This window comes from Somniosus microcephalus, chromosome 3 (genome assembly GCF_052327205.1).
Source record: "Somniosus microcephalus isolate GS21.2 chromosome 3, FLI_Smic_1.0, whole genome shotgun sequence".
Lineage (NCBI taxonomy): Eukaryota > Metazoa > Chordata > Chondrichthyes > Squaliformes > Somniosidae > Somniosus > Somniosus microcephalus.
The window spans coordinates 17,700,104-17,724,473 of record NC_140989.1 but is presented as its reverse complement, the minus strand read 5'-3'; the positions used below and the strand labels follow the sequence as shown (position 1 = coordinate 17,724,473).

The 24,370-nt window shown below is 50.1% G+C and overlaps 1 protein-coding gene across 4 annotated transcripts in view; it reads left to right on the top strand.

The window, feature by feature from the left end:
- The window catches only part of hivep2a (HIVEP zinc finger 2a), a 276,998-nt gene that overhangs the window by 223,508 nt on the left and 29,120 nt on the right, over positions 1-24,370 (top strand). For all 4 annotated transcript variants that reach the window (XM_085979233.1, XM_085979230.1, XM_085979231.1 and 1 more), the window contains 2 exons: positions 6,417-6,485; positions 17,206-23,123. In XM_085979233.1, coding sequence (XP_085835359.1) covers positions 17,805-23,123 — 5,319 coding nt within the window. In that variant the 5' untranslated portion in view covers positions 6,417-6,485; positions 17,206-17,804. The remainder of the gene's footprint in view (positions 1-6,416; positions 6,486-17,205; positions 23,124-24,370) is intronic.

The following is a 24,370-nucleotide window of genomic DNA, read 5'->3' as shown; positions in this document are numbered from 1 at the left end:
TAGCCAGCCTAGAATAAATACTGCATGACGTAAGAATAGGTAATACTCAGCAGCCATGGGAGAGAGAAACATTGGACCCTATCTCTGTAACCTCCTCCTGCCCTACAGCCCTCCGAGATCTCTGCGCTCTTCCAATTCTGACCTCTTGCACACCTGCTATTTTCATCGCTCCACCATTGGCGGCCGTGCTTTCAGCTGCCAAGGCCCTAAGATCTGGAATTCCTTCCCTAAACCTCTCCGCTTCTCTTTTTAAAACGCTCCTTTAAAACCTACTTCTTTGACCAAGCTTTTGGCCATCTGTCCTAATGTCTCCTTGTGTGGCGCGGTGCCCAGTTTTGCTTGCTAACGATCCTGTGAAGCGCCTGGGGAAGTTTTACTACATTAACGGCGCTGTATAAATGCAACTAGGCTTGTATCCGCTGGAGTTTAGAAGAATAAGAGGTGACCTGATTGAAACATATAGGCCTAGAAATTCAGTATAGCCACTTTTGGGGCGGTAAAGTCGGGCGGCCACTAAAGTTTGCGCCCGGCGCAAAGTCGAGCCCCCTTCGCCGATATTCAGTCGCATCGCCCTAAGAGGTTGCTGCTGCGCTAAAACAGGCGATGCACGACTATCATTAGGCGCTAAGCCGGCGGGCCGGGGCGAAACCCCGGAAGTCGGGCGCAGGGCAGGTGCGACGAGCTGCTGATTGACGGCAGACACTCTGCCGCCGGTCAGCTCTTAAAGGGGGAGGGTGCATTTGTGTTTCTGAAAGGCCGACATTAGTTTGTTATCTGGTACGGCTCCTCCTCCTCCTCCTCCTCTTTGTTGAGCCACACCAGACGATCCGTCTCCCACAAAGAAGGAGTGTTGCAACACGGCTGCCGTTTCTACTGCAGGAGGAGTGCCCTTTAATTTGCGCCCCCCGCGCCCCGCATCGGCTGAGCACCGTTCCACTCAACAGTCGCTAGGGGCGTCAGGCGCACAATGGGGCGGCGCAACTCAAGTTCCGGATTGGGGCGCACAAAGGGCGTTGCACGAGGAAATGACGTCATGATCTGCGCGCGCAGCTGAGCGCGCGCAAAGACTTTGCGCTGGCGCTAAATCTCTACTGAAGTTGGGGCGAGGCGCAGGTCGCGCAGCGCCCGGGTGCTAGCCGCCTAGCGCTCGACATCTACTCCTCCTAAGGCGCTAACGGCTGGCGCAACCAACTGAATTTCTAGCCCATAAGACCCTGAGGGGTCTGGACAGGATGGATGTGGAGAGGATGTTTCCTCTTGTGGGAGAATCTAGAACTAGGGGTCACTGTTTAAAAATAAGGGGTCGCCCATTTAAGACAGATGAGGAGAAATTTTTTTCTCAGAGGGTCGTGAGTCTTTGGAACTCAGAGGGCGGTGGAAGCAGAGTCTTTGAATATTTTTAAGGCAGAGGTACAGGAAACTCTTTATTATCCGGCACCAACGGGACCGGCGTGGTGCCGGTTTATCAAAAAGTCCGGATTACAGAGAGGTATAGTTTAAAAGGTACGAGAGCTCCGTACACAGCAACAAATCCAGGCTTCCCTGTTGCTTAGCAACATGTGCAGGAACTCCGGCCGCAGACCAAGCGTCCCTGTTGTTTAGCAACAAGTGCACGAACCCCAGTTACACAGCCACAGATCCAGGAACTGCCACTAATATGAAGTAAAACTCACCTGAACCTACTCCTGAATTTTGCCGGTTAACAGAGATTTCTGGTTATTTCGGTGCCGGTAAATCGAGAGTTTCCTGTAGAGGGATTCTTGATAAGCAAAGGGGGTGAAAGGTTATTGGGGGTAGGCGGGAATGTGGGGTAATCGGATCAGCCACGATCTTATTGAATGGCGGAGCAGGCTCGAGGGGCCGAGTGGCCGACTCCTACTCCTAATTCGTATGTTCGTATGTAACTTCTTGTTGCTGTTGCTGAACATTCACGGAGGAGATTAAATGGAACGGGGTGAAGTCTCACATATTGTACATGGTCTGAGACCTGACTTGTAGAATGGTCTTCTCTCGGTTCTGTCTAGTGTGTCGATACCTTGTAGCTTAACCTCAAAGCAGGTTTATGAACCTTGACTTGCCAGGATGAGATTTGCATATCAGTTGATCTCTGCATGCTCTTCCCCCTTTTTGCATCGTTGTGTGACGAAATGGAGATTAATTGCACCAACGCTTGACTTCTGTGACTGCGTTCCTTACTTGGTCACTGAATGGTGGCCGATGTTAAATTAATCTAAGCATGAAGCCCATTCACCTGCTCTGTGTCATTTCGGATGAGACGTTAAACCGAGGCCCCGTCTGCTCTCTCGGGTGGACGTAAAAGATTCCGCGGACACTATTTCAAAGAAGAAAAGCGGGGGAGTTATCCCCGGTGTCCTGGGGCCAATATTTATCCCTCAATCTACATCACTTAAAAAACAGATTATCTGGGTCATTGGGCCAGAAATTGGTGAACGGGGCTTGCCGCGCGTGCAAGCCCCGTATATGCACTTACCCCGCGCTACTGCCGATCAGCTCCAGGGACGCCTGGACTTGGTGTTTGAAAAAGAAGAATCCCGGGCAGCGTATGACGTCACGCCGCCCAGGAGTGCAGCCAGCGCGAAGCCAGGAGCGTGCAGTGTAAGTGAGACACGCCCCTTGAGGTCTTAGTTTCACTGGACACGCCCCCAATGTTTCTGTCAAGCTGCTAAGCATTTTTACATGCAAAGCAGCAGTTTAAATAGGTTTTTTGAAGATTTTGGTAACGTTTATAAACTTTTTAAAATGTTTACATTATTTTGAGTAATCTGAAGTAGTTTTAAAGAGAATTAAAGCAATTTAAAGACTTTTAAAAGCCCTAAAAGAATTTTTTTAATTCCATTTATTTATTTAGCAATGTCGTCGTCATACGTGTCTTCACACTGTTCCCTTTGGGGAACTGTATGAAGTGGTGGAAGGATTTATGGCCATGATTAACGCTCATTCCGTGACCGTAACCATCTTTGAACCAGCCATTAGGGCGGTTAGTCCTATGGCGGGAGGGTTTTACGGGCTCCCACAAGCTATACAAGGAGGGGGGGCCACCCACGCCCACGGACGCAAATATCCCACTGGATGTCAACCCAGAATTTAGAGCCGGAGCTCCGACTCCACTTGCCGGGACTGTCTGGAGCGGGGTTCGAAACCCTACCCTGACCTGGCCCAGCGGCGGGGATCCTACCGTTATGACAAAGGCCCAATCCGATTAGCAACGTGAAATGGCAGCATAGGGCTCCAGTCACGGGGAGGGAAAAGGCGCAGGAAACGTATGGGTGTCACCTTTTGTGCGGAGTGGGCCTTTTGCGTAGCAGTAAGCATCCCCGCCGCTGGGCCAGAAGGAGTAGGGTTTTGAACCCCACTCCAGACAGTCCCGGCAAGTGGAGTCGGAGCTCCAACTTTAAATTCTGGGTGGACATCCAGCGGGATACTTGCGTCCGTGGGTGTTGGTGGCCCCCCCCCCCCTCAGATGGGTTGTGGGAGCCCGTAAAACCCTCCCGCCATAGGACTAACCACCCTAATGGCTGGTTCAAAGATGGTTACGGTCACGGAATGAGCGTTAATCACGGCCATAAATCCTTCCACCACTTCATACAGTTCCCCAAAGGGAACAGTGTGAGGATACGTACGATGATGACCTCTTGCGCAATGCACCTCCTTGGACCCTCAGTCGCAGATGCGAGGGGGCAAGTCGTGCAATTGTTAAATTTTTCATTTTATTGACATGTAAAATGTTGGCCCAGTAATTCCCTTCCAAATGCGCGAGTATGGTCGGGGTACTTACGCATCTGGCCGGATGAAATGCCGGTTTTCAGCATGCACAGTGCATGTGGGGAAAACCGGCATTTCCTGTCCTCTGAACGAAGGGGTTCAGAGGCAGAACGCGTGCGACTGCACAGGCAGCGCGTGCGCAGTATAATTCGCCGCTTTCATTAATGCTTTCAGTGAGGTCAAGTCATTACAACTTACACATGAAAAAAGCATGGGTACAGTTGCTCCAGAGGCTGCGGAGGAAGATATTTATTATTGTGGAGCTTCTGAAAGTATGTATGTCTGTATATATTCCTTTGCGTGTTATGTATATATTCCTTTACTTATGTGTATGAATGTATTATTTAATTATGACTTTCAGAGAAAGTAACTTATTGGAAAATCATAATTAAAAACATATATTCATACACATTAGTAAAGGAATATAAAACATACATACATATATGTAAAGGAATATATGTGGACATACATACATAACTCATTCTCACATTCCATTCACACAGCCACAATTGCTCCTTCTACCTACCGTTCTGAAAACCCTTTTTAAAAAAAAAAAAAAAAAATTTTAACTTTAAAACTTACTTAAAATTTCTTAAAATAACTTCCCTCCCTTTCCCAAACAAAAATATTGCATTTCAGAAGCTCCACGATAAAATATATCTTCCTCCGCAGCCAATGAACAACTCTACACTTGCTTTTTTCAAGTGTAACTTCTAAGGACTTACCCTCACTGAATCCATCATTGAAATCCACAAAGTTCACTGCGCAAGCGCTGCCTGTGCAGTCGCACGCGCTGTGAATAGACCTCGGGTCTGGAAATGCCGGCGTTCCCCGCATGCGCTGTTCCTGCTGAACGCCGGCATTTCCAACGGCCAAATGCGTGAGTACCCCGACCGTACTCACGCTTCTGGCCGCGAATTTCTGGCCCATTATCACATTGCTGTTTGTGGGAGCTTGCTGTGCGGAAATTGGCTGCCGCGTTTCCTACATTACAGCAGTGACTACACTTCAAAAAGTACTTAGTTGGCTGTAAAGCGCTTTGGGATGTCCGGTGGTCGTGAAAGGCGCTATAGAAATGCAAGTCTGTCTTTCTTTCTTGCATGAAAAGCATTGTCTACTAAAATCAGCGTCTGTGGCTAAAACAGTCTCTCTTCTCCTTAGGCAGTCCCTCGGAACCGAGGATGACTTGCTTCCACATTAAAAATGAGTTCGCAGGTGACTGATGAGTTCAATGCGGGACCTACAGTCTCTGTCACAGGTGGGGGCAGACGGTGGTTGAAGGGGCGGGTGGGTGGGGTGCTTGGGTTGACGTGCGCTCCTTGCGCTGCCTGCGCTTGGCTTCCGCTTGCTCCCGGCGAAGAGACTCGAGGTGTTCGGCGCCTTCCCGGATGCTTCTCCTCCGCTTTGTGCGGTCTTGGGCCAGGGATTCCCAGGTGTCGGTGGGGATGTTACACTTTTTCAAGGAGGCTTTGAGGGTGCCCTTGAAGTGTTTCCTCTGCCCACCTGGGGCTCTCTTGCCGTGCCGGAGCTCCGAGTAGAGCGCTTGTTTTGGGAGTCTCGTATCGGGCATGCGGACGATGTGGCCCGTTCATCGGAGCTGATCGAGCGTGGGCAAAGCTTCGATGCTGGGGATGTTGGCCTGAGCAAGAACACTGACATCGGTGCGCCTATCCTGCCAATAGATTTGCAGGATCTTGCGGAGGCAGCGTTGGTGGTACCTCTCCAGTGCTTTGAGGGCTAAAACAGTGTCGCCGTAGCCACTCCTGTGGCTAGTCAGCAATGTCTGTTGGATACCACTGCTCTAGTGTGAAAAGGTTCTTTGCTATTCCAGTGTGTGTGCTCATAACCAACCTGATTGCAAATCGCCCCCCCTTGCACAAGGAGTCTCCCCCTTTCTCTCGCACTAGTTTGCCAGTCTACAAACTTTTTATAGTGCTTATACAAGAGTTACAGAAAATCAATATTAATGGAACATAAGAAGGAAAAAGCTAAACGATGAGTCTTTGTTGCATTTCATACTTCAAAGCCGGAAAGTAAAATTCAATCTAGAAAGTTTCCTCTCGCCTTTTTTGACTGCACAGAATCACAGAATCACAGAATCACAACAGTGCAGATAGAGGCCATTTCGGCCCATCGAGCCTGCACCGACACATATCCCACCCGATCCCTGTAACCCCTACACCAACACATATCCCACCCTATCCCCGCGTATTTAATCCCCCTAACACTAAGGGTCAATTTATCATGGCCAATCAACCTAACCCGCACATCTTTGGACTGTGGGAGGAAACCGGAGCACCCGGAGAAAACCCACGCAAACACGGGGAGAATGTGCAAACTCCACACAGACAGTCTCATTTCAGAACCTTGGTCACGTGTAATAAACTGGCGTGTGTTATATATTATGAACTGTTTTTGAACTTGTACTTCTTTCAATGAAGTGGGTTGTTATGCAAAGGAAGGTTATTTGAGAATGTCCGAGCGTGTGTGAGATTTTGTTTAGTATTTGCACAGAAACCTGTGGTCTACTTATTCATCACCCAACAAGAACATGGGTAATTGTGTTAAATCTCATAAAGCTGGTCACATTTGTAAAGCATGTTCTTACAGGCTCTATATTTAATCCTTTCCAGATAAATCTGATGTCACGATAAGGGAGCGTTGGGATCACCAAACTGAAGTGGAACTCGAAGGAAAAATAGGTAACGGATTGCCACAATGTGGTATTTGTTTGTAACTTGTCGAGGTGAGGGATGTTAACAGTCGGGATTGGAACAGTGCTCATTCCAGGGCTGCGTGATTAGATGCAGGATAAAACTGCCTGTTCCGTCCTCGGCCCCAATCTCCGTACAACACCTTCTATCACACTCGTGTGAATCTTCCGTATCATGCAACAGCTATTCTGTGCCCTCTTGTGAGTGAAGTGTCTATTTAGTGCTGATCAGTTGCTAAGTGCTTTTGTGCTGTTATTGCATGGCCACTAGGAATGAAATTGAAGACTACCCAAACTCTCTCAACACCCCATCCACCATCTTAAGCATTCACTCCCTCCACCACCGTGGCTGCAGTGTGTACCATCTACAAGATGCACTGCAGCAACTCGCCAAGGCTTCTTCGACAGCACCTCCCAAACCCGCGATCTCTACCACCTAAAATGACAAGGGCAGCGGGTGCATGGGAACACCACCACCTCCAGGTTCCCCTCCAAGTCACACACCATCTTGATTTGGAAGTATATCGCCGATCCTTCATCGTCGCTGGGTCAAAATCCTGGAACTCCCTCCCTAACAGCACTGTGGGAGTACCATCACCACATGGACTGCAGCGGTTCAAGAAGGCGGCTCACCACCACCTTCTCAAATGCAACTAGGGATGGGCAATAAATACTGGCCTTGCCAGCGACGCCCACATCCCATGAATGAATAAAGAAAACAGGCATAGAACAAAATTAAAATAAGGCGACTTTCATGCCATCACTCTGCACTGGAATGGAACCCAGGTCTTAGAGGTGGTCTTAAAGGCCAGTGTCATCCATCCATTTGCTCTTTTTTACTCAGTAACATGGGTGAAAGTTCAAAGGCTATGGTGCAGGATGCCGAACCCCAGTCCATTGTCATCAAAGCCTATTTACAACAACAAAATATCGGTTAACTCTGCGCCTCCCTCACTCCCGCTGCTGCTGACACGAACAACACAAGCTTTTCCTTCTCGTAGGCGCAGCCTTTCCAACCGCTGCTCCATAAGAACATAAGAAATAGGAGCAGGAGTAGGCCAATCGGCCCCTCGAGCCTGCTCCACCATTCAATAAGACCATGGCTGATCTGATCCTAACCTCAAATCCACTATCACTCTACATCCCTCCCGAACCCATGTGATCTCCCGGGAGAGGCGAAAAACCAGATAAAAAACCCAATGGCCAATTTGGGAGAAAAAAAATCTGGGAAATTCCTCTCCGACCCATCTAGGTGATCGAAACTCGTCCAGGAGATCACTGTCCCTATATTTTCTACAGTACTTACCTTCTGTAAAAGGTGAACTCCACCCCAGCCAGGAACAGGAATAAAACCATCTCCTGAAATCTAACACATAATTAGAACACAAGAAGTAGGAGCAGAACCAGGCTACACGGCCCCTGGGCCCACTCCACTACCCACAGGGCCATGACCGTTCCGAACATAGACTCATGTCCAATTTCCTGCCCGCTCCCCGTAACCCCTAATTCCCTTTACTTCTAGGAAACTGTCTATTTCTGTTTTAAATTTATTTAATGATGTAGCTTCCACAGCTTTCTGGGGCAGCAAATTCCACAGACTTACTACCCTCTGAGTGAAGAAGTTTCTCCTCATCTCAGTTTTGAAAGAGCAGGCCCTTATTCTAAGACTATGCCCCCTAGTTCTAGTTTCACCCATCATTGGGAACATCCTCACCACATCCACCCGATCCGACCCCTTCACAATCTTATATGTTTCAATAAGATCGCCTCTCATTCTTCTGAACTCCAATGAGTCGAGTCCCAATCTACTCAACCTCTCCTCATATGTCCACCCCCTCATCCCCGGGATTAACCGAGTGAACCTTCTTTGTACTGACTCGAGAGCAAGTATGTCTTTTCTTAAGTATGGACACCAAAACTGCATGCAGTATTCCAGGTGCGGTCTCACCAATACCTTGTACAACTGCAACAATACCTCCCTGTTTTTATATTCTATCCCCCTAGCAATAAAAGCCAACATTCCATTGGCCTTCTTGATCACTTGCTGCACCTGCATACTAACTTTTTGAGTTCCGTGCACCAGGACCCCCAGATCCCTTTGTACTACAGTACTTTCCAGTTTCTTGCCATTAAGATAATAACTTGCTCTATGATTTTTCCTGCCAAAGTGCATAACCTCACACTTTCCAGTATTGTATTCCATCTGCCAAATCTCTGCCCACTTACTTAGCCTGTCTATGTCCCTTTGCAGGTTTTTTATGTCCTCCTCACTCACTACTTTCCTTCCCATCTTTGTATCATCTGCAAACTTTGATATGTTACACTCGGTCCCCTCCTCCAAATCATTAATATAGATTGTAAAGAGTTGGGGACCCAGCACTGACCCCTGCAGAACACCACTAGTTACTGATTGCCAGTCTGAGAACGAACCATTTATCCCAACTCTCTGCTTTCTGTTAGATAGCCAATCCTTCACCCATGCCAGAATATTACCCCCAATCCCATGATTTTTTATGTTGAGCAATAATCTTTTGTGTGGCACCTTGTCAAATGCCTTTTGGAAGTCTAAATACATTACGTCCACTGGTTCCCCTTTATCCACCCTGTATGTTACTTCCTCAAAGAACTCAAGCAAATTTGTCAAACATGACTTCCCCTTCATAAAACCATGCTGACTTTGTCCTAATTAAATTATGTTTATCCAAATGTCCCATTACTGTCTCCTTAATAATGGACTCTAAAATTTTACCAACCACAGATGTTGGGCTAACAGGTCTATAGTTTCCAGCCTTCTGCCTACTACCCTTTTTAAATAAGGGTGTTACATCAGCAGTTTTCCAATCTGCCAGGACCTTTGCTGAGTCCAGGGAGTTTTGGAAAATTATTACCAATGCATCCACAATCCCTACCGCCACTTCCCTCAAGACCCTAGGATATAAGCCATCAGGTCCAGGGGATGTATCCGCCTTGAGTCCCATTATTTTACCAAGTACCACTTCCTTAGTGATTTTAATCGTATTTAGCTCCTCCTCCCCTAGAGCCCCCTGTTTGTCCAGTGTTGGGATATTCTTAGTGTCCTCTACCGTAAAGACTGATACAAAATAATTGTTCAGTGTTTTTGCCATCTCCATGTTTCCCACCATTAATTTCCCGGTCTCATCCTCTAAGGGACCAACATTTACTTTAGCCACCCTTTTTCTTTTTATATAACTATAGAAACTTTTGCTATCTGTTTTTATATTTTTTGCTAATTTACTTTCATAATCTATCTTCCCGTTCTTAATCAATCTTTTAGTTATTTTTTGCTGTTCTTTTAAAGACTTCCCAATCTTCTATCCTCCCACTAGATTTGGCTACCTTATATGCCCTTGTTTTTAGTCGGATACTATCCTTAGTTACTTTACTTAGCCACGGATGGCTCTCTTTTTTACACTCTGTTTTCCTCACTGGAATATATATTTTTTGGAAGTCGTAAAATAACTCCTTAAATGTACACCACTGATCATGTACCATCTTACCCTTTAATCTATTTTCCCAGTCCACTCTAATCAGTTCCGCTCTCATACCTTCATAGTCTCCTTTATTCAAGCTCAGCACACTTGTTTGAGATCCAACCTTCTCGCCCTCTAATTGAATATGGAATTCAACCATGTTATGGTCACTCATTCCAAGGGGATCCTTTACTAGGACATTTTTAATTAATCTTGTCTCATTACACAGGACCAAATCTAAGGTTGCTTGCCCCCTGGTCGGTTCAGTTACATACTGCTCAAGAAACCCATCCCTAATACTCTCAATGAACTCATCCTCAAGGCTGCCCTGCCCAATTTGATTTGTCCAGTTAATATGATAGTTAAAATCCCCCATAATTATAGCTGTTCCCTTATTACAAGCCTCAACTATTTCCTGATTAATACTCCGTCCAACAGAGTTGCAACTGTTCGGAGGCCTATAGACTACGCCCACTAGTGTTTTTTTCCCCTTATTATTCCTTATCTCCACCCAAACTGTTTCACTATCCTGCTCCTTTGACCCAATATCATTTCTCTGTATTACAGTGATTCCTTCCTTTATTAACATAGCCACCCCACCTCCCCTTCCTTCCTGCCTGTCCTTCCTGATTGTTAAATAACCTGGTATATTTAATTCCCAGTCATGGTCACCCTGCAGCCATGTTTCTGTAATGGCCACCAGATCATACCCATATGTAGTTATTTGTGCCGTTAACTCGTCCATTTTGTTACGAATGCTACGTGCATTCAGATAAAGAACGTTCAAATATGTTTTGTGACACTTAGTTCCTGCTTTTTCCCCTTTTACTACTTTACCTTTTACTCCATACCTTCTGTCCCTTCCTGACACGCTCTGTTTTTTAATTCCCCCACTGCTACCTAAGTCTATGACCTTCTCCGTAGTCATTTTTATTATTTGCTCTCTAGAAACCTCCCCCCCACTAATTAGTTTAAAGCCCTCTCTACAGCTTCCCAAGCTCCAGTCAACCAGAATTTGGCCGTCACATCCAATGTCAACACCAAACCCAGCTCCACTCCCTGCTATCCTTCATTGGCTCCGTATCTCCTTGTGCATCAATTTTTAAAACCCTTGTCCGTGTCTTCAAATGGCTCCGCGGGGGTCATTTTGACACTGTGCGATAGTGTGAAATGGTGATAGCGAATCGGCAGCCTGTATAAACCTCTCCCCATTCATATTTCCACTGAGGTGAACTCGCCAGCTGCTGATTTACGATGCCCGCTTTACACTATTGCAAAAAGTCAAAATTAATCCCCCCCCCCCCACCCCCATGTCTCACCCTCCCTCTGCAACCTCCTCCATCCCTGTCTGCGCATTCCACCTTTCCAACCTTGGTATAATGAACATCCCCTTCCTTAGTGTCAGCCAGTGGCTCAGCAGCCTCGCCTCTGAGTCAGAAGGTTGTGGGTTCAAGTCCCACTCCAGAGACTTGAGCACAAAAATCTAGGCTGACACTCCCAGTGCAGTGCTGAGGGAGTGCCGCACTGTCGGAGGTGCTGTCTTTTGGGTGAGACGTTAAACCGAGGCCCTGTCTGCCCTCTCGGGTGGATGTAAAAGATCCCATGGTCACTATTTCGAAGAGGACCAGGGGAGTTATCCCCGGTGTCCTGGGGCCAATATTTATCCCTCAATCAATATCACTACAAAACAGATTATCTGGTCATTATCACAGTGCTTTGGGACGTCCGATGGTCGTGAAAGGCGCTATATAAATGCAAGTCTTTTTTTTCTTTCCTCCACTCTGCCATCAGTGGCAGAGCCTTACATAGAAATTACATTAACATAGATTTACATCGAGCCCACAGCAGAGAAACAGGACATTCGGCCCATCTGGTCTATGCCAATGTTTATGCCCCACCTGAGCTCATCTCATCCTCTTCATCTCATCCTATCAACATATCATTCTATTCCTTTGTCCCTCACATGCTTATCTCGCTTCCTCTTAAATGCATCAATGCTGTTTATAAAATGGAGACCAGAAATGTTCACAGTACTCCCAAGCGTGGTCTAACAAGGTTCGTCTAACAAGGTTCTATACCAAAGCAAAATACTGCGGATGCTGGACATCTGAAATAAAAACCGAAAATGCTGGAAATACTCAGCAGGTCCGGCAGCATCTGTGGAGAGAGAAACAGAGTTAACGTTTCAGGTCGATGACCCTTCGTCAGAACTGGAAAAAGTTATAGAGATGGAACAGGTTTTTAAGCAAGTGTTGGGGCAGGGAAAGGGGGGGTGGGAAGAACAAAAGGGAAGGTCTGTGATAGGATGGAAGGCGGGAGAGATTAAGAGACAAAAGGGACGATGGTGCAAGGCAAAAGGAGATGGTAATGGGGCAAGTTAAGGAACAAAAGAGGACTCTAAATGGCAATGGCATAATGATCGACAGCTGCCGTGTGAGAGAGAGAAAAAAAAGGAAAGAAAAGGATAGGGGCAGTGGTTATGATCTGAAGTTGTTGAACTCGATGTTGAGTCCAGAAGGCTGTAAAGTGCCTAATCGAAAGATGAGGTGCTGTTCCTCGAGCTCACATTGAGTTTCATTGGAACAGTGTAAGAGGCCGAGGACAGAGAGATCAGAGTGGGAGTGGAGCGGAGAATTAAAGTGACAGGCGACCGGAAGCTAGGGTCACCCTTACGGACTGAATGGAGGTGTTCCGCAAAGCTATACAAGTTTAACATAACTTCTCTGCTTTTCAATTCTAGCCCTCTAGAAATTAACCCCAGTGCTTGATTTGCTTTTTTTTATGGCCTCATTTACTTGTGCCTCTACTTTTAGTGATTTGTGTATCTGTACCCCCAGATCCCTTTGCTCTTCCTACCCCATTTAGACACTGATTTTCCAAGAAGTATGTGACCTCATTCTTCCTACCAAAGTGCACCACCTCACACTTAGCTATATTGAAATTCATTTGCTAATTACACACCAATTCTGCAAGTTTATTAATATCTTTTTGTATTTTGTAGCAATTCTAACAGTTCAACACTCACGTCTAGTGGTTCTACAATGCCAATAGCTACCTGCATGAAAAATGAGACAGAGTACTTAGTGTATTTGCCATTTCTTCACGCTCCACTACAAAAAAAGATTCTGCAGAAAAGATTTATGAGAATGGTTCCAGGGATGAGGGACTTCAGTTACGTGGATAGACTGGAGAAGCTGGGGTGGTTCTCCTTAGAGCAGAGAAGGTTGAAAGGAGATTTGATAGAGGTGTTCAAAATCATGAGGGGTCTAGGCAGAGTAGATAGAGAGAAACTGTTCCCATTGGTGGAAGGGTCGAGAACCAGAGGACACAGATTTAAGGTGATTGGCAAAAGAACCAAAGGCGACATGAGGAAAAACTATTTCCGCAGCGAGTGGTTAGGATCTGGAATGCGCTGCCTGAAAGGATGATGGAGGCAGATTCAATCGTGGCTTTCAAAAGGGAGTTGGATAAGTACTTGAAGGAAGAAAATTTGCAGGGCTACGGGGAAAGGGCGGGGGAGTGGGACTAGCTGAAGTGCTCTTGCAGAGAGCCGGCATTAGCTCGACGGGTCGAATGGCCTCCTGTGCTGTAACCATTCTAAAATTGTGTCCATCTCTTAGCAGCCTGGTCCAATGACTATACTGCAGGAAACAACAAGGAAACGGGCCATTCAGGCCAACCTGTCCATGTTGGTATTTATCCTATTGGTATGGATCTTTTACGTCCCCCTGAGAGGGCAGACGGGGCCTCGGTTTAACGTCTCATCCGAAAGACGGCACCTCTGACAGTGCAGCACTCCCTCAGCACTGCACTGGAGTGTCAGCCTAGATTTTTGCGTTTTGGCCTGTTTCACAACTTAAATTGCCTTCTATAAATGCCAGTTTTTTCAAACTCCCTACATGTAACCTTGGACCAGTTTAGAATCCAGAGCTCATCAATATCTTGTCGAGAATGTGGCAACGCAGACATACTGCACATCTCATAATCTGCTCCAGCATAGCACCTCTTTAGCTATTGACTGACCCGCTGAGTGTTTCGATTAGCTTCTGGTTTGCTTTCAGTTTTCCAGTATCTGTCATTCTTTTTGCTTTTTGTTTCGGGCGGGTCGTACCCTTCTCTACATAGTGTTCAGAGGTTGAATGAGGTTGGCTTGAGTTTCAGCACATGAACTGCAGAAAGTCAGTATTTTATATCCTGTCATTTGGCTGCTAAAGGTGCAGGAGTTTGCCAGCTGTGTAATGGAAAAGTGGGGGAGGTGGAGAACGAGAGAAGATAAACAACACCCAGACCCATAGTCTCTTAGAAACCCTGTAGAATCATAGAATCTTAGAATGGTTACAGCACAGAAGGAGGTCATTCGGCCCGTCGAGCCCGTGCCGGCTCTCTGCAAGAGCACTTCAGCTAGTCCCACTCCCCCGCCCTTTCCCCGTAGCCCTGCAAATTTTTTTCCTTCAGGTACTTATCCAATTCCCTTTTGAAAGCCATGATTGAGTCTGCCTCCACCACCCTTTCAGGCAGTGAATTCCAGATCATAACCACTTGCTGAGTAAAAAAGATTTTCCTCATGTCGCCTTTGTTTCTTCTGCCAATCACCTTAAATCTGTGTCCTCTGGTCCTCGACCCTTCCGCCAATGGGAACAGTTTCTCTCTATCTACTCTGTCCAGACCCCTCATGATTTTGAACACCTCTATCAAATTTCCTCTCAACCTTCTCTGCTCTAAGGAGATCAACCCCAGCTTCTCTAATCTATCCACGTAACTGAAGTCCCTCATCCCTGGAACCATTCTCGTAAGTCTTTTCTGCACCCTCTCTAAGGCCTTCACATCCTTCCTAAAGTGCGGTGCCCAGAATTGGACACAATACTCCAGTTGAGGCCAAACCAGTGTTTTATAAAGATTCATCATAACTTCCTTGCTTTTGTACTCTATGCCTCTATTTATGAAGCCCAGTATATCGTAAGCTTTTTTTAACTGCTTTCTCAACCTGCCCTGCCACCTTCGACGATTTGTGCACATATAACCCCAGGTCTCTCTGTTCGTGCACCCCCTTTAGAATTGTACCCTTTAGTTTATATTGCCTCTCCTTGGTCTTCCTACCAATATGTATCACTTCGCACTGTTCTACATGAAATTTCATCCGCCATGTGTCCGCCCATGCCACCAGCCTGTCTATGGCTTCTTGAAGTCTATCACTATCCTCCTCACTGTGTGGACAGCAAGAGCATTTCTGTGCAACACCACACAGTGATCGCCTGTGGTCCTTTATCTTAGTGAGGGTAAGGGTCAGAATCCCTGATTTTTTTTCTGAGACAGGGCCATGTTTTGTATTGGTTACTGTTAGTGAAGAGAATAAATGGACAACATACCCTACTCTAAAGCCCAACGTATCCCAGTTTGTTTTTAAATAGCCTCGCTCACATTTGGGGTCCCTAAACCTTGGGCTCTTGTCTACCTAAGGCTAACTTTTCTAGACTTGGGTAAGTAAGATGTGTTCCCGCAGGTCGAGAGTATACGCACCTATACACACATACAAGCACATACACAAACACACATTGCACACAATACAAACATGCACACGCATGCACACATATGAACATATAAAGACACACATACGCACACACACACATGCACACTCTCAACTTAAAAGGATTTCTTAGGGGTTGGAGGCTTTTGCCCATGGTAGGACCACAGATATCTTCAGCTCTGAAGAAGACAATTCTGCCAATTGTGTCAATGCCAGCTCTTTGTGAGACCAATCCAAAACTAATCCCACTGCCCACACCCTCCCCATAGATCGGCATCTTCCTCTGCTTCAAATATTTAAATAATTTTCCCTTAAAAGATGCGATGGTCTCTGCCTCTGCCACTCCCTGTGGCAGAACATTCCGTGTTCGATCCACCCCCTGCGTAAAGAGATTTCTCCGGACCACTCTCCTCACAGTCTTAGTAATCATTTTAAATTACTGACCTGCTCGTCACTGCCTCCCAAAGTAGAGGAAATAGTCTTTCCGTAATCAAAACCCTTCATAATTTTTAAAACCTCTATCAAATCACCTCTCAGCCAGGACCTCAACTCTCTCCTTATATCCCTAGCTCCCCCTTCCCTGGCATCATCCGGGTGAAATCGACACGGTATGTTCTCTATAGCTTTAATCTTTGGCATTCTCTACCCCAAAGGGCTGTGGATGCTGAGTCGTTGGGTATATTCAAGGCTGAGATTGATAGATTTTTTGACTCTAGGGGAATCAAGGGATATGGAGATCGGGCAGGAAGGTGGAGTTAAGGTCGAAGGTCAGCCATAAGAACATAAGAATTAGGAGCAGGAGTCGGCCATTCGGCCCCTCGAGCCTGCTCCACCATTCAATAAGATCATGGCTGATCTTTGACCTCAACTCCACTTTCCCGTCCGATCTCCATATCCCTTGATTCCCCTAGAGTCCAAAAATCTATCTGTCTCAGCCTTGAATATACTCAAAGACTGAGCATTCACAGCCCCCTGGGGTAGAGGATTCCAAAGATTCACCACCCTCTGAGTGAAGAGATTCCTCCTCAGCTCGGTCATAAATGGCCGACCCCTTATCCTGAGACTCTGCCCCCTAGTTCTAGACTCTCCAACCAGGGGAAACAACCTCTCAGCATCTACCCTGTCAATCCCCCTCAGAATCTTATATGTTTCAATGAGCCATGATCTTATTGAATGGCGGCGCAGGCTCGAGGGGCCGTATGGCCTACTCCCGCTCCTAATTCTTATGCCCTTACTAAAATGTGGCGCCCATGTTGATTAGTGTCCCTGCATATCAGACACCCAGCGAACCAAAAAAAAGAAATTATTTTTAAGTTTAAAAAAAATATATATTTATATCCCTCAGCCAACATCACTAAACTGGAGTGTCAGCCTAGATGTTTGTGTTCAATCGCTGGAGACATAGAAACATAGAAGATAGGAGCAGGAGTAGGCCATTCGGCCCCGCTCCGCCATTCAATGAAATCATGGCTGATCATCCAAATTCAGTACCTCTGTCCCTGCCTTCTCCCCATATCCCTTGATCCCTTTAGCCTTAAGAAATATATCCAACTCCTTCTTGAATATATTTAATGAATTGGCCTCCACCACCTTCTGAGGTAGACGGGACTTGAACTCACCACCTTCATGAATCGGAGGCGAAAGTGCTACCAGTGCACCACAGCTGATGCCGGTGTTTCTCTTTGTCTTTGCAGGAAGCCATTAAAATAAAAAAAAAACCCTCCTGACAACTCCTGAAGGAAGCTTGGGGTGAAAGGCGTCGTTCGCCGGGAGACCGAGAGGGGAAGGAATTCGCAAAGCCGGACCGAAGAGGTGGAGCCTTTCCGGATTTCTGTGCAATCCACGATTTCGTGATGTTACGGGAACGGAGAAAAAAGGGAACGGCGTCTGCACTGGCCCGTGCCGACTGAAAGTAACGCGGTTTTATAATGGAAAAGACAGAACAATTCAAAGTAAAGATGTTCGGCAGGTCTGCTGCCCACGCAGCGAGAAAAATAGTTTGAAGTTGTCCGCTTAAACTTGCCACGCACTTTGGTTGGAGAGGGAAGAAAACACACAACGTCCAATGAAGGGAACTTTGTGAGTGACAAGCCCTCTAATTGCATTTCAGTTTGATGTTCGTTAAAGTCCTTCCGAAGCGACCTCACAGAGCAGACCCAGCGACAGTTTCTGCCCACGCTAGCACCTCTTGACAAATGGCAGCGTCGGGACTCCATCACGCACGGCTTTAGATGCAGTTGATGTGCCTCCGCAAGGTGCTGGCAATCTGGCACTTACCACCCCCCTGAAAGAAATGGAGCCTAAACGCACAATGCTGAGCACCGCTAAGGACACCAGCCCTGCCGGTCAAGACGGCAGGGATCGAGGAACTCTGTCCCTCATGCATTCCGGCACTTTTACTGATCAGGTGGGACAGAGACGGGCGCCGGACGCTGCGCAGGCTGGCGGCACGGGGCCCATGCAGCCTTACTATCCGCCAAAGCTTCAGGTCCCCACCGAGGCTGCTCCGCAGCAGCAGCACCGCCCGCACCAACACCACCACCTTCTGAGCGGCCCCTACCGCTATGCCCCCTCCTTCCCGCATTACCCCCGCCAGGCCGGGCCTCCCAGCTACCCACCCGCTTCCACCCCGGAGACAGGCGCCGATGGGCGCCCCTGGCCGTTTACCAGCCAACTGGAGGCCGCGCCGCCGGAGGCTTTCCTCCCCCTCCAGCCCCGCTCCCATCACGCCGGAGCGGCGCTCGGCAAGAAGCCAGCGGCCCCTCTCCTGCCCGGCTACCGGCACTATCCCCAGTCGCTCCTGGGCCAGCGGGACGAGGCGCTGCGGAAGGAGAAGAAGCCCAAGAAGCCCGGCAAGCACATCTGCCAGTACTGCGGCCGGGCCTGCGCCAAGCCCAGCGTGCTGAAGAAGCACATCCGCTCGCACACCGGTGAGCGGCCCTACCCGTGCGCCCCCTGCGGCTTCTCCTTCAAGACCAAGAGCAACCTGTACAAGCACCGGAAGTCCCACGCCCACGCCATCAAAGCCGGCCTGGTGTCCGTGGCGGAGGCGGAGGCCGCGTGCCGCTCGGACGCCGAGCCGGCGGGGACCGGCGAGGAGCCGGAGCTCCACTCCGAGGGCGACGAAAGCACGGACACGGATGAGGAGATCTGTGTCGACAGGGGGTCGCCCTTGAGCGCGGTGGCGGCGGCGGCAGCGTCCGATATAACCGAGGACGTGAAATTCATTCCCTGCCGCTTGCCCAAAGCCGACCGACACATGATGAGCAAGAGCAGTCAGAAATACAGCTCGGACTCCGATGTGTTCAGCGAGGAGCCTTCGGTTGGGCCGATACAAGTGCCCATTTTGATTGTCCCAAAAGGCGGAATTCAGACTCAAACCGAAAGTCCACCGTTCATCAAAACCGAACCCTCCCAAAGTCCGGGTATGGTTTGGAAATATGGCGGACCGCACACTATCAAGCAAAGACTTGCACTAAGGTTGAGTGAGAAGAGAGGGCAGGACAGTGAGCAGTCCCTGAACCTTTTAAGCCCCCACAGTAAGGGGAGCACAGACTCTGGCTATTTCTCCCGCTCGGAAAGTGCAGAGCAACAGATCAGCCCGCCCAACACGAACGTCAAGTCGTACGCAGAAATCATATTCGGGAAGTTTGCAAGACTCGCTCCGAGATCTCTGGCCGTTAACGTGGCGACCCAGGAGCCTCACCTGATGATGGGCTTCAAAGACAAGGCCAGTTCGGCACCAATCTCTAGCTCCAAACCAGACATCGAGAAGTTAATCGAGGAACACATCATTCAGCTGATCACGCACAATGAAGTGTTGGTTGACCCGAGTCAGCTGAACACTGTCAAGCCCAGGAAGTTTTCCTTGTGTCGAGGAGACAGTAACGAATTGCAAAAACATCCACTGCTGATGGGACCTCCTGGGAGCGAGGCAAAAACATACTGTGTTGGCTCCCTACATGGTAATATCGGCGAGTCCCTAATGTCAGCTGAGAAGGCACTTCTGGCCGTCCCTTCAGACATGTCCGACAGTGCACCACTAATCAGAAGCAACTCGATGCCCATATCTTCGGGGAATGGGCTCGGCGTCCCTCAGGTGCTGAGAGGGAGCCACTCCTTTGACGAGCGGATGACCGGTTCTGACGACGTATTTCACTCCGGTTCGGTGGTGCTGCCGCACCAACGCATGCTGAAGAGGCAGACCGCCATCGAGTTATTCTCCGGGATCGAGGGGCACCCGCTGGCGGGTTGCTCCTCTGACGGCCTGGAGCAGGGGTATGGCCTCCTGAAGAACGCTCATGCGGTGACCCCCAAGTCGGAGGAGGGGGAGGGGGAGGAGACCGGCGAGGCAGACCTCTCGACCCTGGCGAGGAAAGCGCAGAAAGGAAAAGGCTCGGTGTATGAGTGCGAGATATGCGGAATCAAGTACCAAATATGGGACAACTTTGAAGCCCACAGAAAGTTCTACTGCTCGCAGCCTCACGCGCCCAGAGTAAAGACCATGGTCCTCAAATCTGCTGGCGAAAGTTGCCCTGAATATGGGGTGCACTCGCAGATCATGCACTACAAGTCTGGCCAAGGGCTAGAGAACTTACCCTTCAGAAAAAGAAGGAAAGAAAAGAGTGTCGGAGACGAGGAAGATCTTCCCGGCGACTACGGCAGTCCATATGGTGGTTCCACCACATCGCTGGCCTCGATGGGTGACTCCAAAACAGAGTGCGCATCTCTTGACCAAGAACCTGTCTCCAGAACCGTCTCTGTATCGACCATGATCGCGTCAAGCCTTCACAGCCCTTTGAGGGGCACGGAAGGGTGTAAATCGCTCATACCCCCTGGAGGCAGTGCAGCCGAGAACCTCAGCAAAGGGGAAGACAGGGAGGCTCACGGACTGGAGGACACCCTTAGTTCAGCCGAGGCCTGGCCTAGTTCACCACAAGGCAAGCACGCAGCAGACGTCTGCCGCAGGATTGTTGGAAACGAAATCTCGGTCATACAGCACACCAATTCCCTGAGCAGGCCGAGCTCGTTCGAGCGATCGGAGTCGATGGAGCTTCTCCCCGTGCAGCACTCCATGTCATGCGACGCCCCCGCCGCCGCCGGCGCAGAGCCCTCGCTGGGCCAGGAGAGCCCGCAGCCGGAGGCGGCCGAGCATCAGTCGGCCGGCCTGCCCGCCTCGCTGCCGCCCCAGCCCCAGCTGCAGCCCAAACTCGTCCGCCAGCACAACATCCAGGTGCCCGAGATCCGCGTCACCGAGGAACCCGACAAGCCCGAGAAGGAGCGGGAGGCGCCGCTGAAGGAGCAGGAGAAAATGGCCGAGGAGTTCCAGTGGCCGCAACGCAGCGAGACGCTCTCCCAGCTGCCGGCAGAGAAGCTGCCGCCCAAGAAGAAGCGGCTGCGGCTGGCGGACCTGGAGTACTCGTCCGGGGAGTCCAGCTTCGAGTCCGGCACTCTGTCCCGGAGCCCCAGCCAAGAAAGCAACTGGTCCCACAGCTCGAGCTTCTCACTGTCGTTGGAGCGGGAGGAGGGCATGAAACCCGCGGCCACCGCCAAAGTGGAGGACTTCGGCAAGGCGGCAGAGTACCTGACGGTGCCCTACGGGATCAGCCCGCTGGGCCTGCTCAGTCACCAGCAGAAGGAGATGCGGCGTTCCGCCTCCGAGCAGGCGCCGTGCCAGCCCTACATGGAGGTGGCAGAGGCGCGCAGCAAATCCTTCGATTACGGAAGCCTGTCGGGAGGCCCTTGCCCGCCGCGAGCCCCGTCGCCCATCGCCAAAGAGAGGAGGAGGTGTTTCCTGGTGCGCCAGGCATCCCTCAGCCAGTATTCGGAAAGCACCCAGCTGGAGCTGGGCCAGGAGCCGGTGGAGCAGATGCAAGTTGCCCAGGGGTGCCCGCTCAACACCCACAGCCCGCGCCACCGCTCGCCATCTCCGGTGGCGCCGGATGACGGGCGCAAGGCAGCTTACAGGTCTGTGGCTTGCCCGTCGCCCAGTGACGCCGTGCAGCAGCCAGACCTCCACCAGCCGTGGCAGCACTACCTCCACCACCAGCACCACCAGCAGGTGCCCTACTTCCTGGGACATCCTCCGGCTGAGCCTCCGATCCCGGTGTCCGGGCGTCTGCATTCGGCTCCCGGGGGAGCGGAGCCGGCAACCTCCGACCTTTACGCCGCCCAGCGCCCTCTGTTCCCGCCAGGCATCCCGCACCCGGCCAATCCGAGCGCGGGGCCCGAACCTTACGTGGCCCACCAGGGTCATCCCGCCGAATGGAGGCTCCAGGGCCGGACGGGCTCGAGGGACATGGACCACTCGCCCCGCGTCTCCCCGCAGCATTCCCCCAACTGCCGGGTGAAACTCCAGCCGGACCGCGGCTCCGCAAACGGCCCGGCGCCGCATGCCCCCGGGCTGGTGGCCGGCGTGGGGACCGTGCAACCCTCGCCCTCGCTGCTGGTGCCCGTTAGGATCCAGGCCAACGTGCCCTCGTACGGGAGCGTCATGTACACCAGCGTCTCCCACGTCTCGGGCTCCCGCGCGCCCACCACCGGCCACGCCATCGTCATCTGCAAGGTGGAGGACTACCTGCCCAAGGGGACGCTGGTGAGCACCACAGCCATGCAGGGGATGGGCCAGGAACTGGCACACGCGTTGGCGGCTCAGCAGCGGGGCCTGCTGCAGTATCCACAGTGGAGGCTTCCCCCCTCGCTGGCGGGCAGGGTCGAAGCCTCCGTGCCGCTGAGCCTGAACCTGGCCAGCACCGACTCCTCCTCGTCCATCGGCGGGAGCAAGCGCATGCTCTCGCCGGCCAGCAGCTTGGAACTCTTCATGGAAACCAAGCAGCAGAAGCGGATCAAGGAGGAGAAGATCTGCGGGCAGATGCTGGAGAAGTTGAGCCTTCAGGAGTCAAATGTCTCGACGGCCACGATGGCACAGAGCGCCCCCAAACCGGCGAAACCGCAACTGGTGCGGCAGCACTGTACTACCGAGCTGAAAGAAGGACGGTCTTCCCCATCATCATCTTCCTCCTCTTCCTCCTCCTCCTCCTCTTCGCAAGACTTCAGGCCCCGGCACGGCATTCAGACGCTGGAGTCCATTCCGTCCGAGGAGCGCCCGTTTTCGAGCCGGTGCAGCGACATGGAATCGCTGGACAGCGTTGACGGCGAAAGCTCCCAGAGAGCTCCACCATCGCCCGGCGAAGCCACCTCAGACGCTCACACCCAGCAGGTCCAGAAGTTCCCCATCAGCATGCTGGTCCAGGTGCCCGCCAGCCAAGGCGGGACGGTGGTTGGGGGCACCATCCTCCTGACGGACGTGGCTGACCTTCAGCAGTTCCTGCAGTTCCCCAGCCTCCGCACGTCCACCAGCGTCAGCTGGTGCTTCCTGAACTACACCAAGCCCAACCACGCTCGGCAACCGGCCCCCAAATCCTCCCTGTACGCCACGTGGTGCATCAGCTCGTACAACCCCAATCCACCTGGGACCGCCACCAAAGTCGCCTTGGCCCTCCTGCGCTCCAAGCAGAAGACGAGCAGAGAGATCTACATCATGTCCGCAGTTAGCTGGCCCAGTTCCGGAAAGCTTGTAGCCTCCAGCACTTGGAAGCAAAGATTAGCTCAGGTAAGAAATCCCCATGGATTAAAAAAAAAATCAATTTTAAAGGGGTGCAGGATCAAAGAGACTTGGGGGTGGATGACCACAAATCATTGAAGTTGGCAGGACAAGCTGAGAAGGCCGTTTAAAAAAGCACATGGGATCCTTGGCTTTATAAACAGAGTACAAAAGCATGGAAGCTAAGCTAAACTATATTATATATATATATATATGGTAAGCATTCAGGTGCAGCAGGCGGTTAAGAAGGCAAATGGTATGTCGGCCTTCATAGTGAGAGGGTTCGAGTACAGGAACAAGGATGTCTTGCTGCAGTTGTACAGGGCCTTGGTGAGACCACACCTTGAGTATTGTGTGCAGTTTTGGTCGCCTTACCTGAGGAAGGATGTTCTTGCCATGGAGGGAGTTCAGCGAAGATTCACCAGGCTGATACCTGGGATGGCAGGAATGACGTATGAGGAGAGATTGGGTCGATTGGGCTTATACTCGCTGGAGTTTAGAAGAATGAGAGGGGATCTCATCGAAACTTATAAAATTCTAACAGGACTGGACAGACTAGATGCAGGAAGGATGTTCCCGATGGTCGGGGAGTCCAGAACCAGGGGTCACCGTCTAAGGATAAGGGGTAAGCCATTTAGGACAGAAATGAGGAGGAATTTCTTCACCCAGAGAGTGGTGAACCTGTGGAATTCTCTACCACAGTAGGCAGTAGAGGCCAATTCATTAAATATATTCAAGAAGGAGTTGGATATATTTCTTACGGCTAAAGGGATCAAGGGGTATGGGGAGAAATCAGGGACCGGGTACTGAATTTGGATGATCAGCCATGATCGCATTGAATGGCGGAGCAGGCTCGAGGGGCCGAATGGCCTACTCCTGCTCCTATCTTCTATGTTTCTGCATATATGTCTCCCTGGATTAGGCCCCACTTGGAGTATTGTGTCCAATTCTGGGCTCCACACTTTAGGAAGGATGTCAAGGTCTTGGAGAGGGCGTAGAGGAGGTTTACTAGAATAATACCAGGGATGAGGGACTTCAGTTACATGGAGAGACTGGACAAACTGATCTTGTTCTCCTTAGAGCAGAGAAGGTTAAGGGGAGATTTAATAGAGATGTTCAAAATCACGAAGGGTTTTAATAGATTAAATAAGGAGAAACTGTTTCCAGAAGGGTCGGTAACCAGAGGGCACAGATTTAATTGGGGAAAAAAAAAACAGAGGGGCGATGAGGAGAGTTTTTTTTACAGAGCGAGTTGT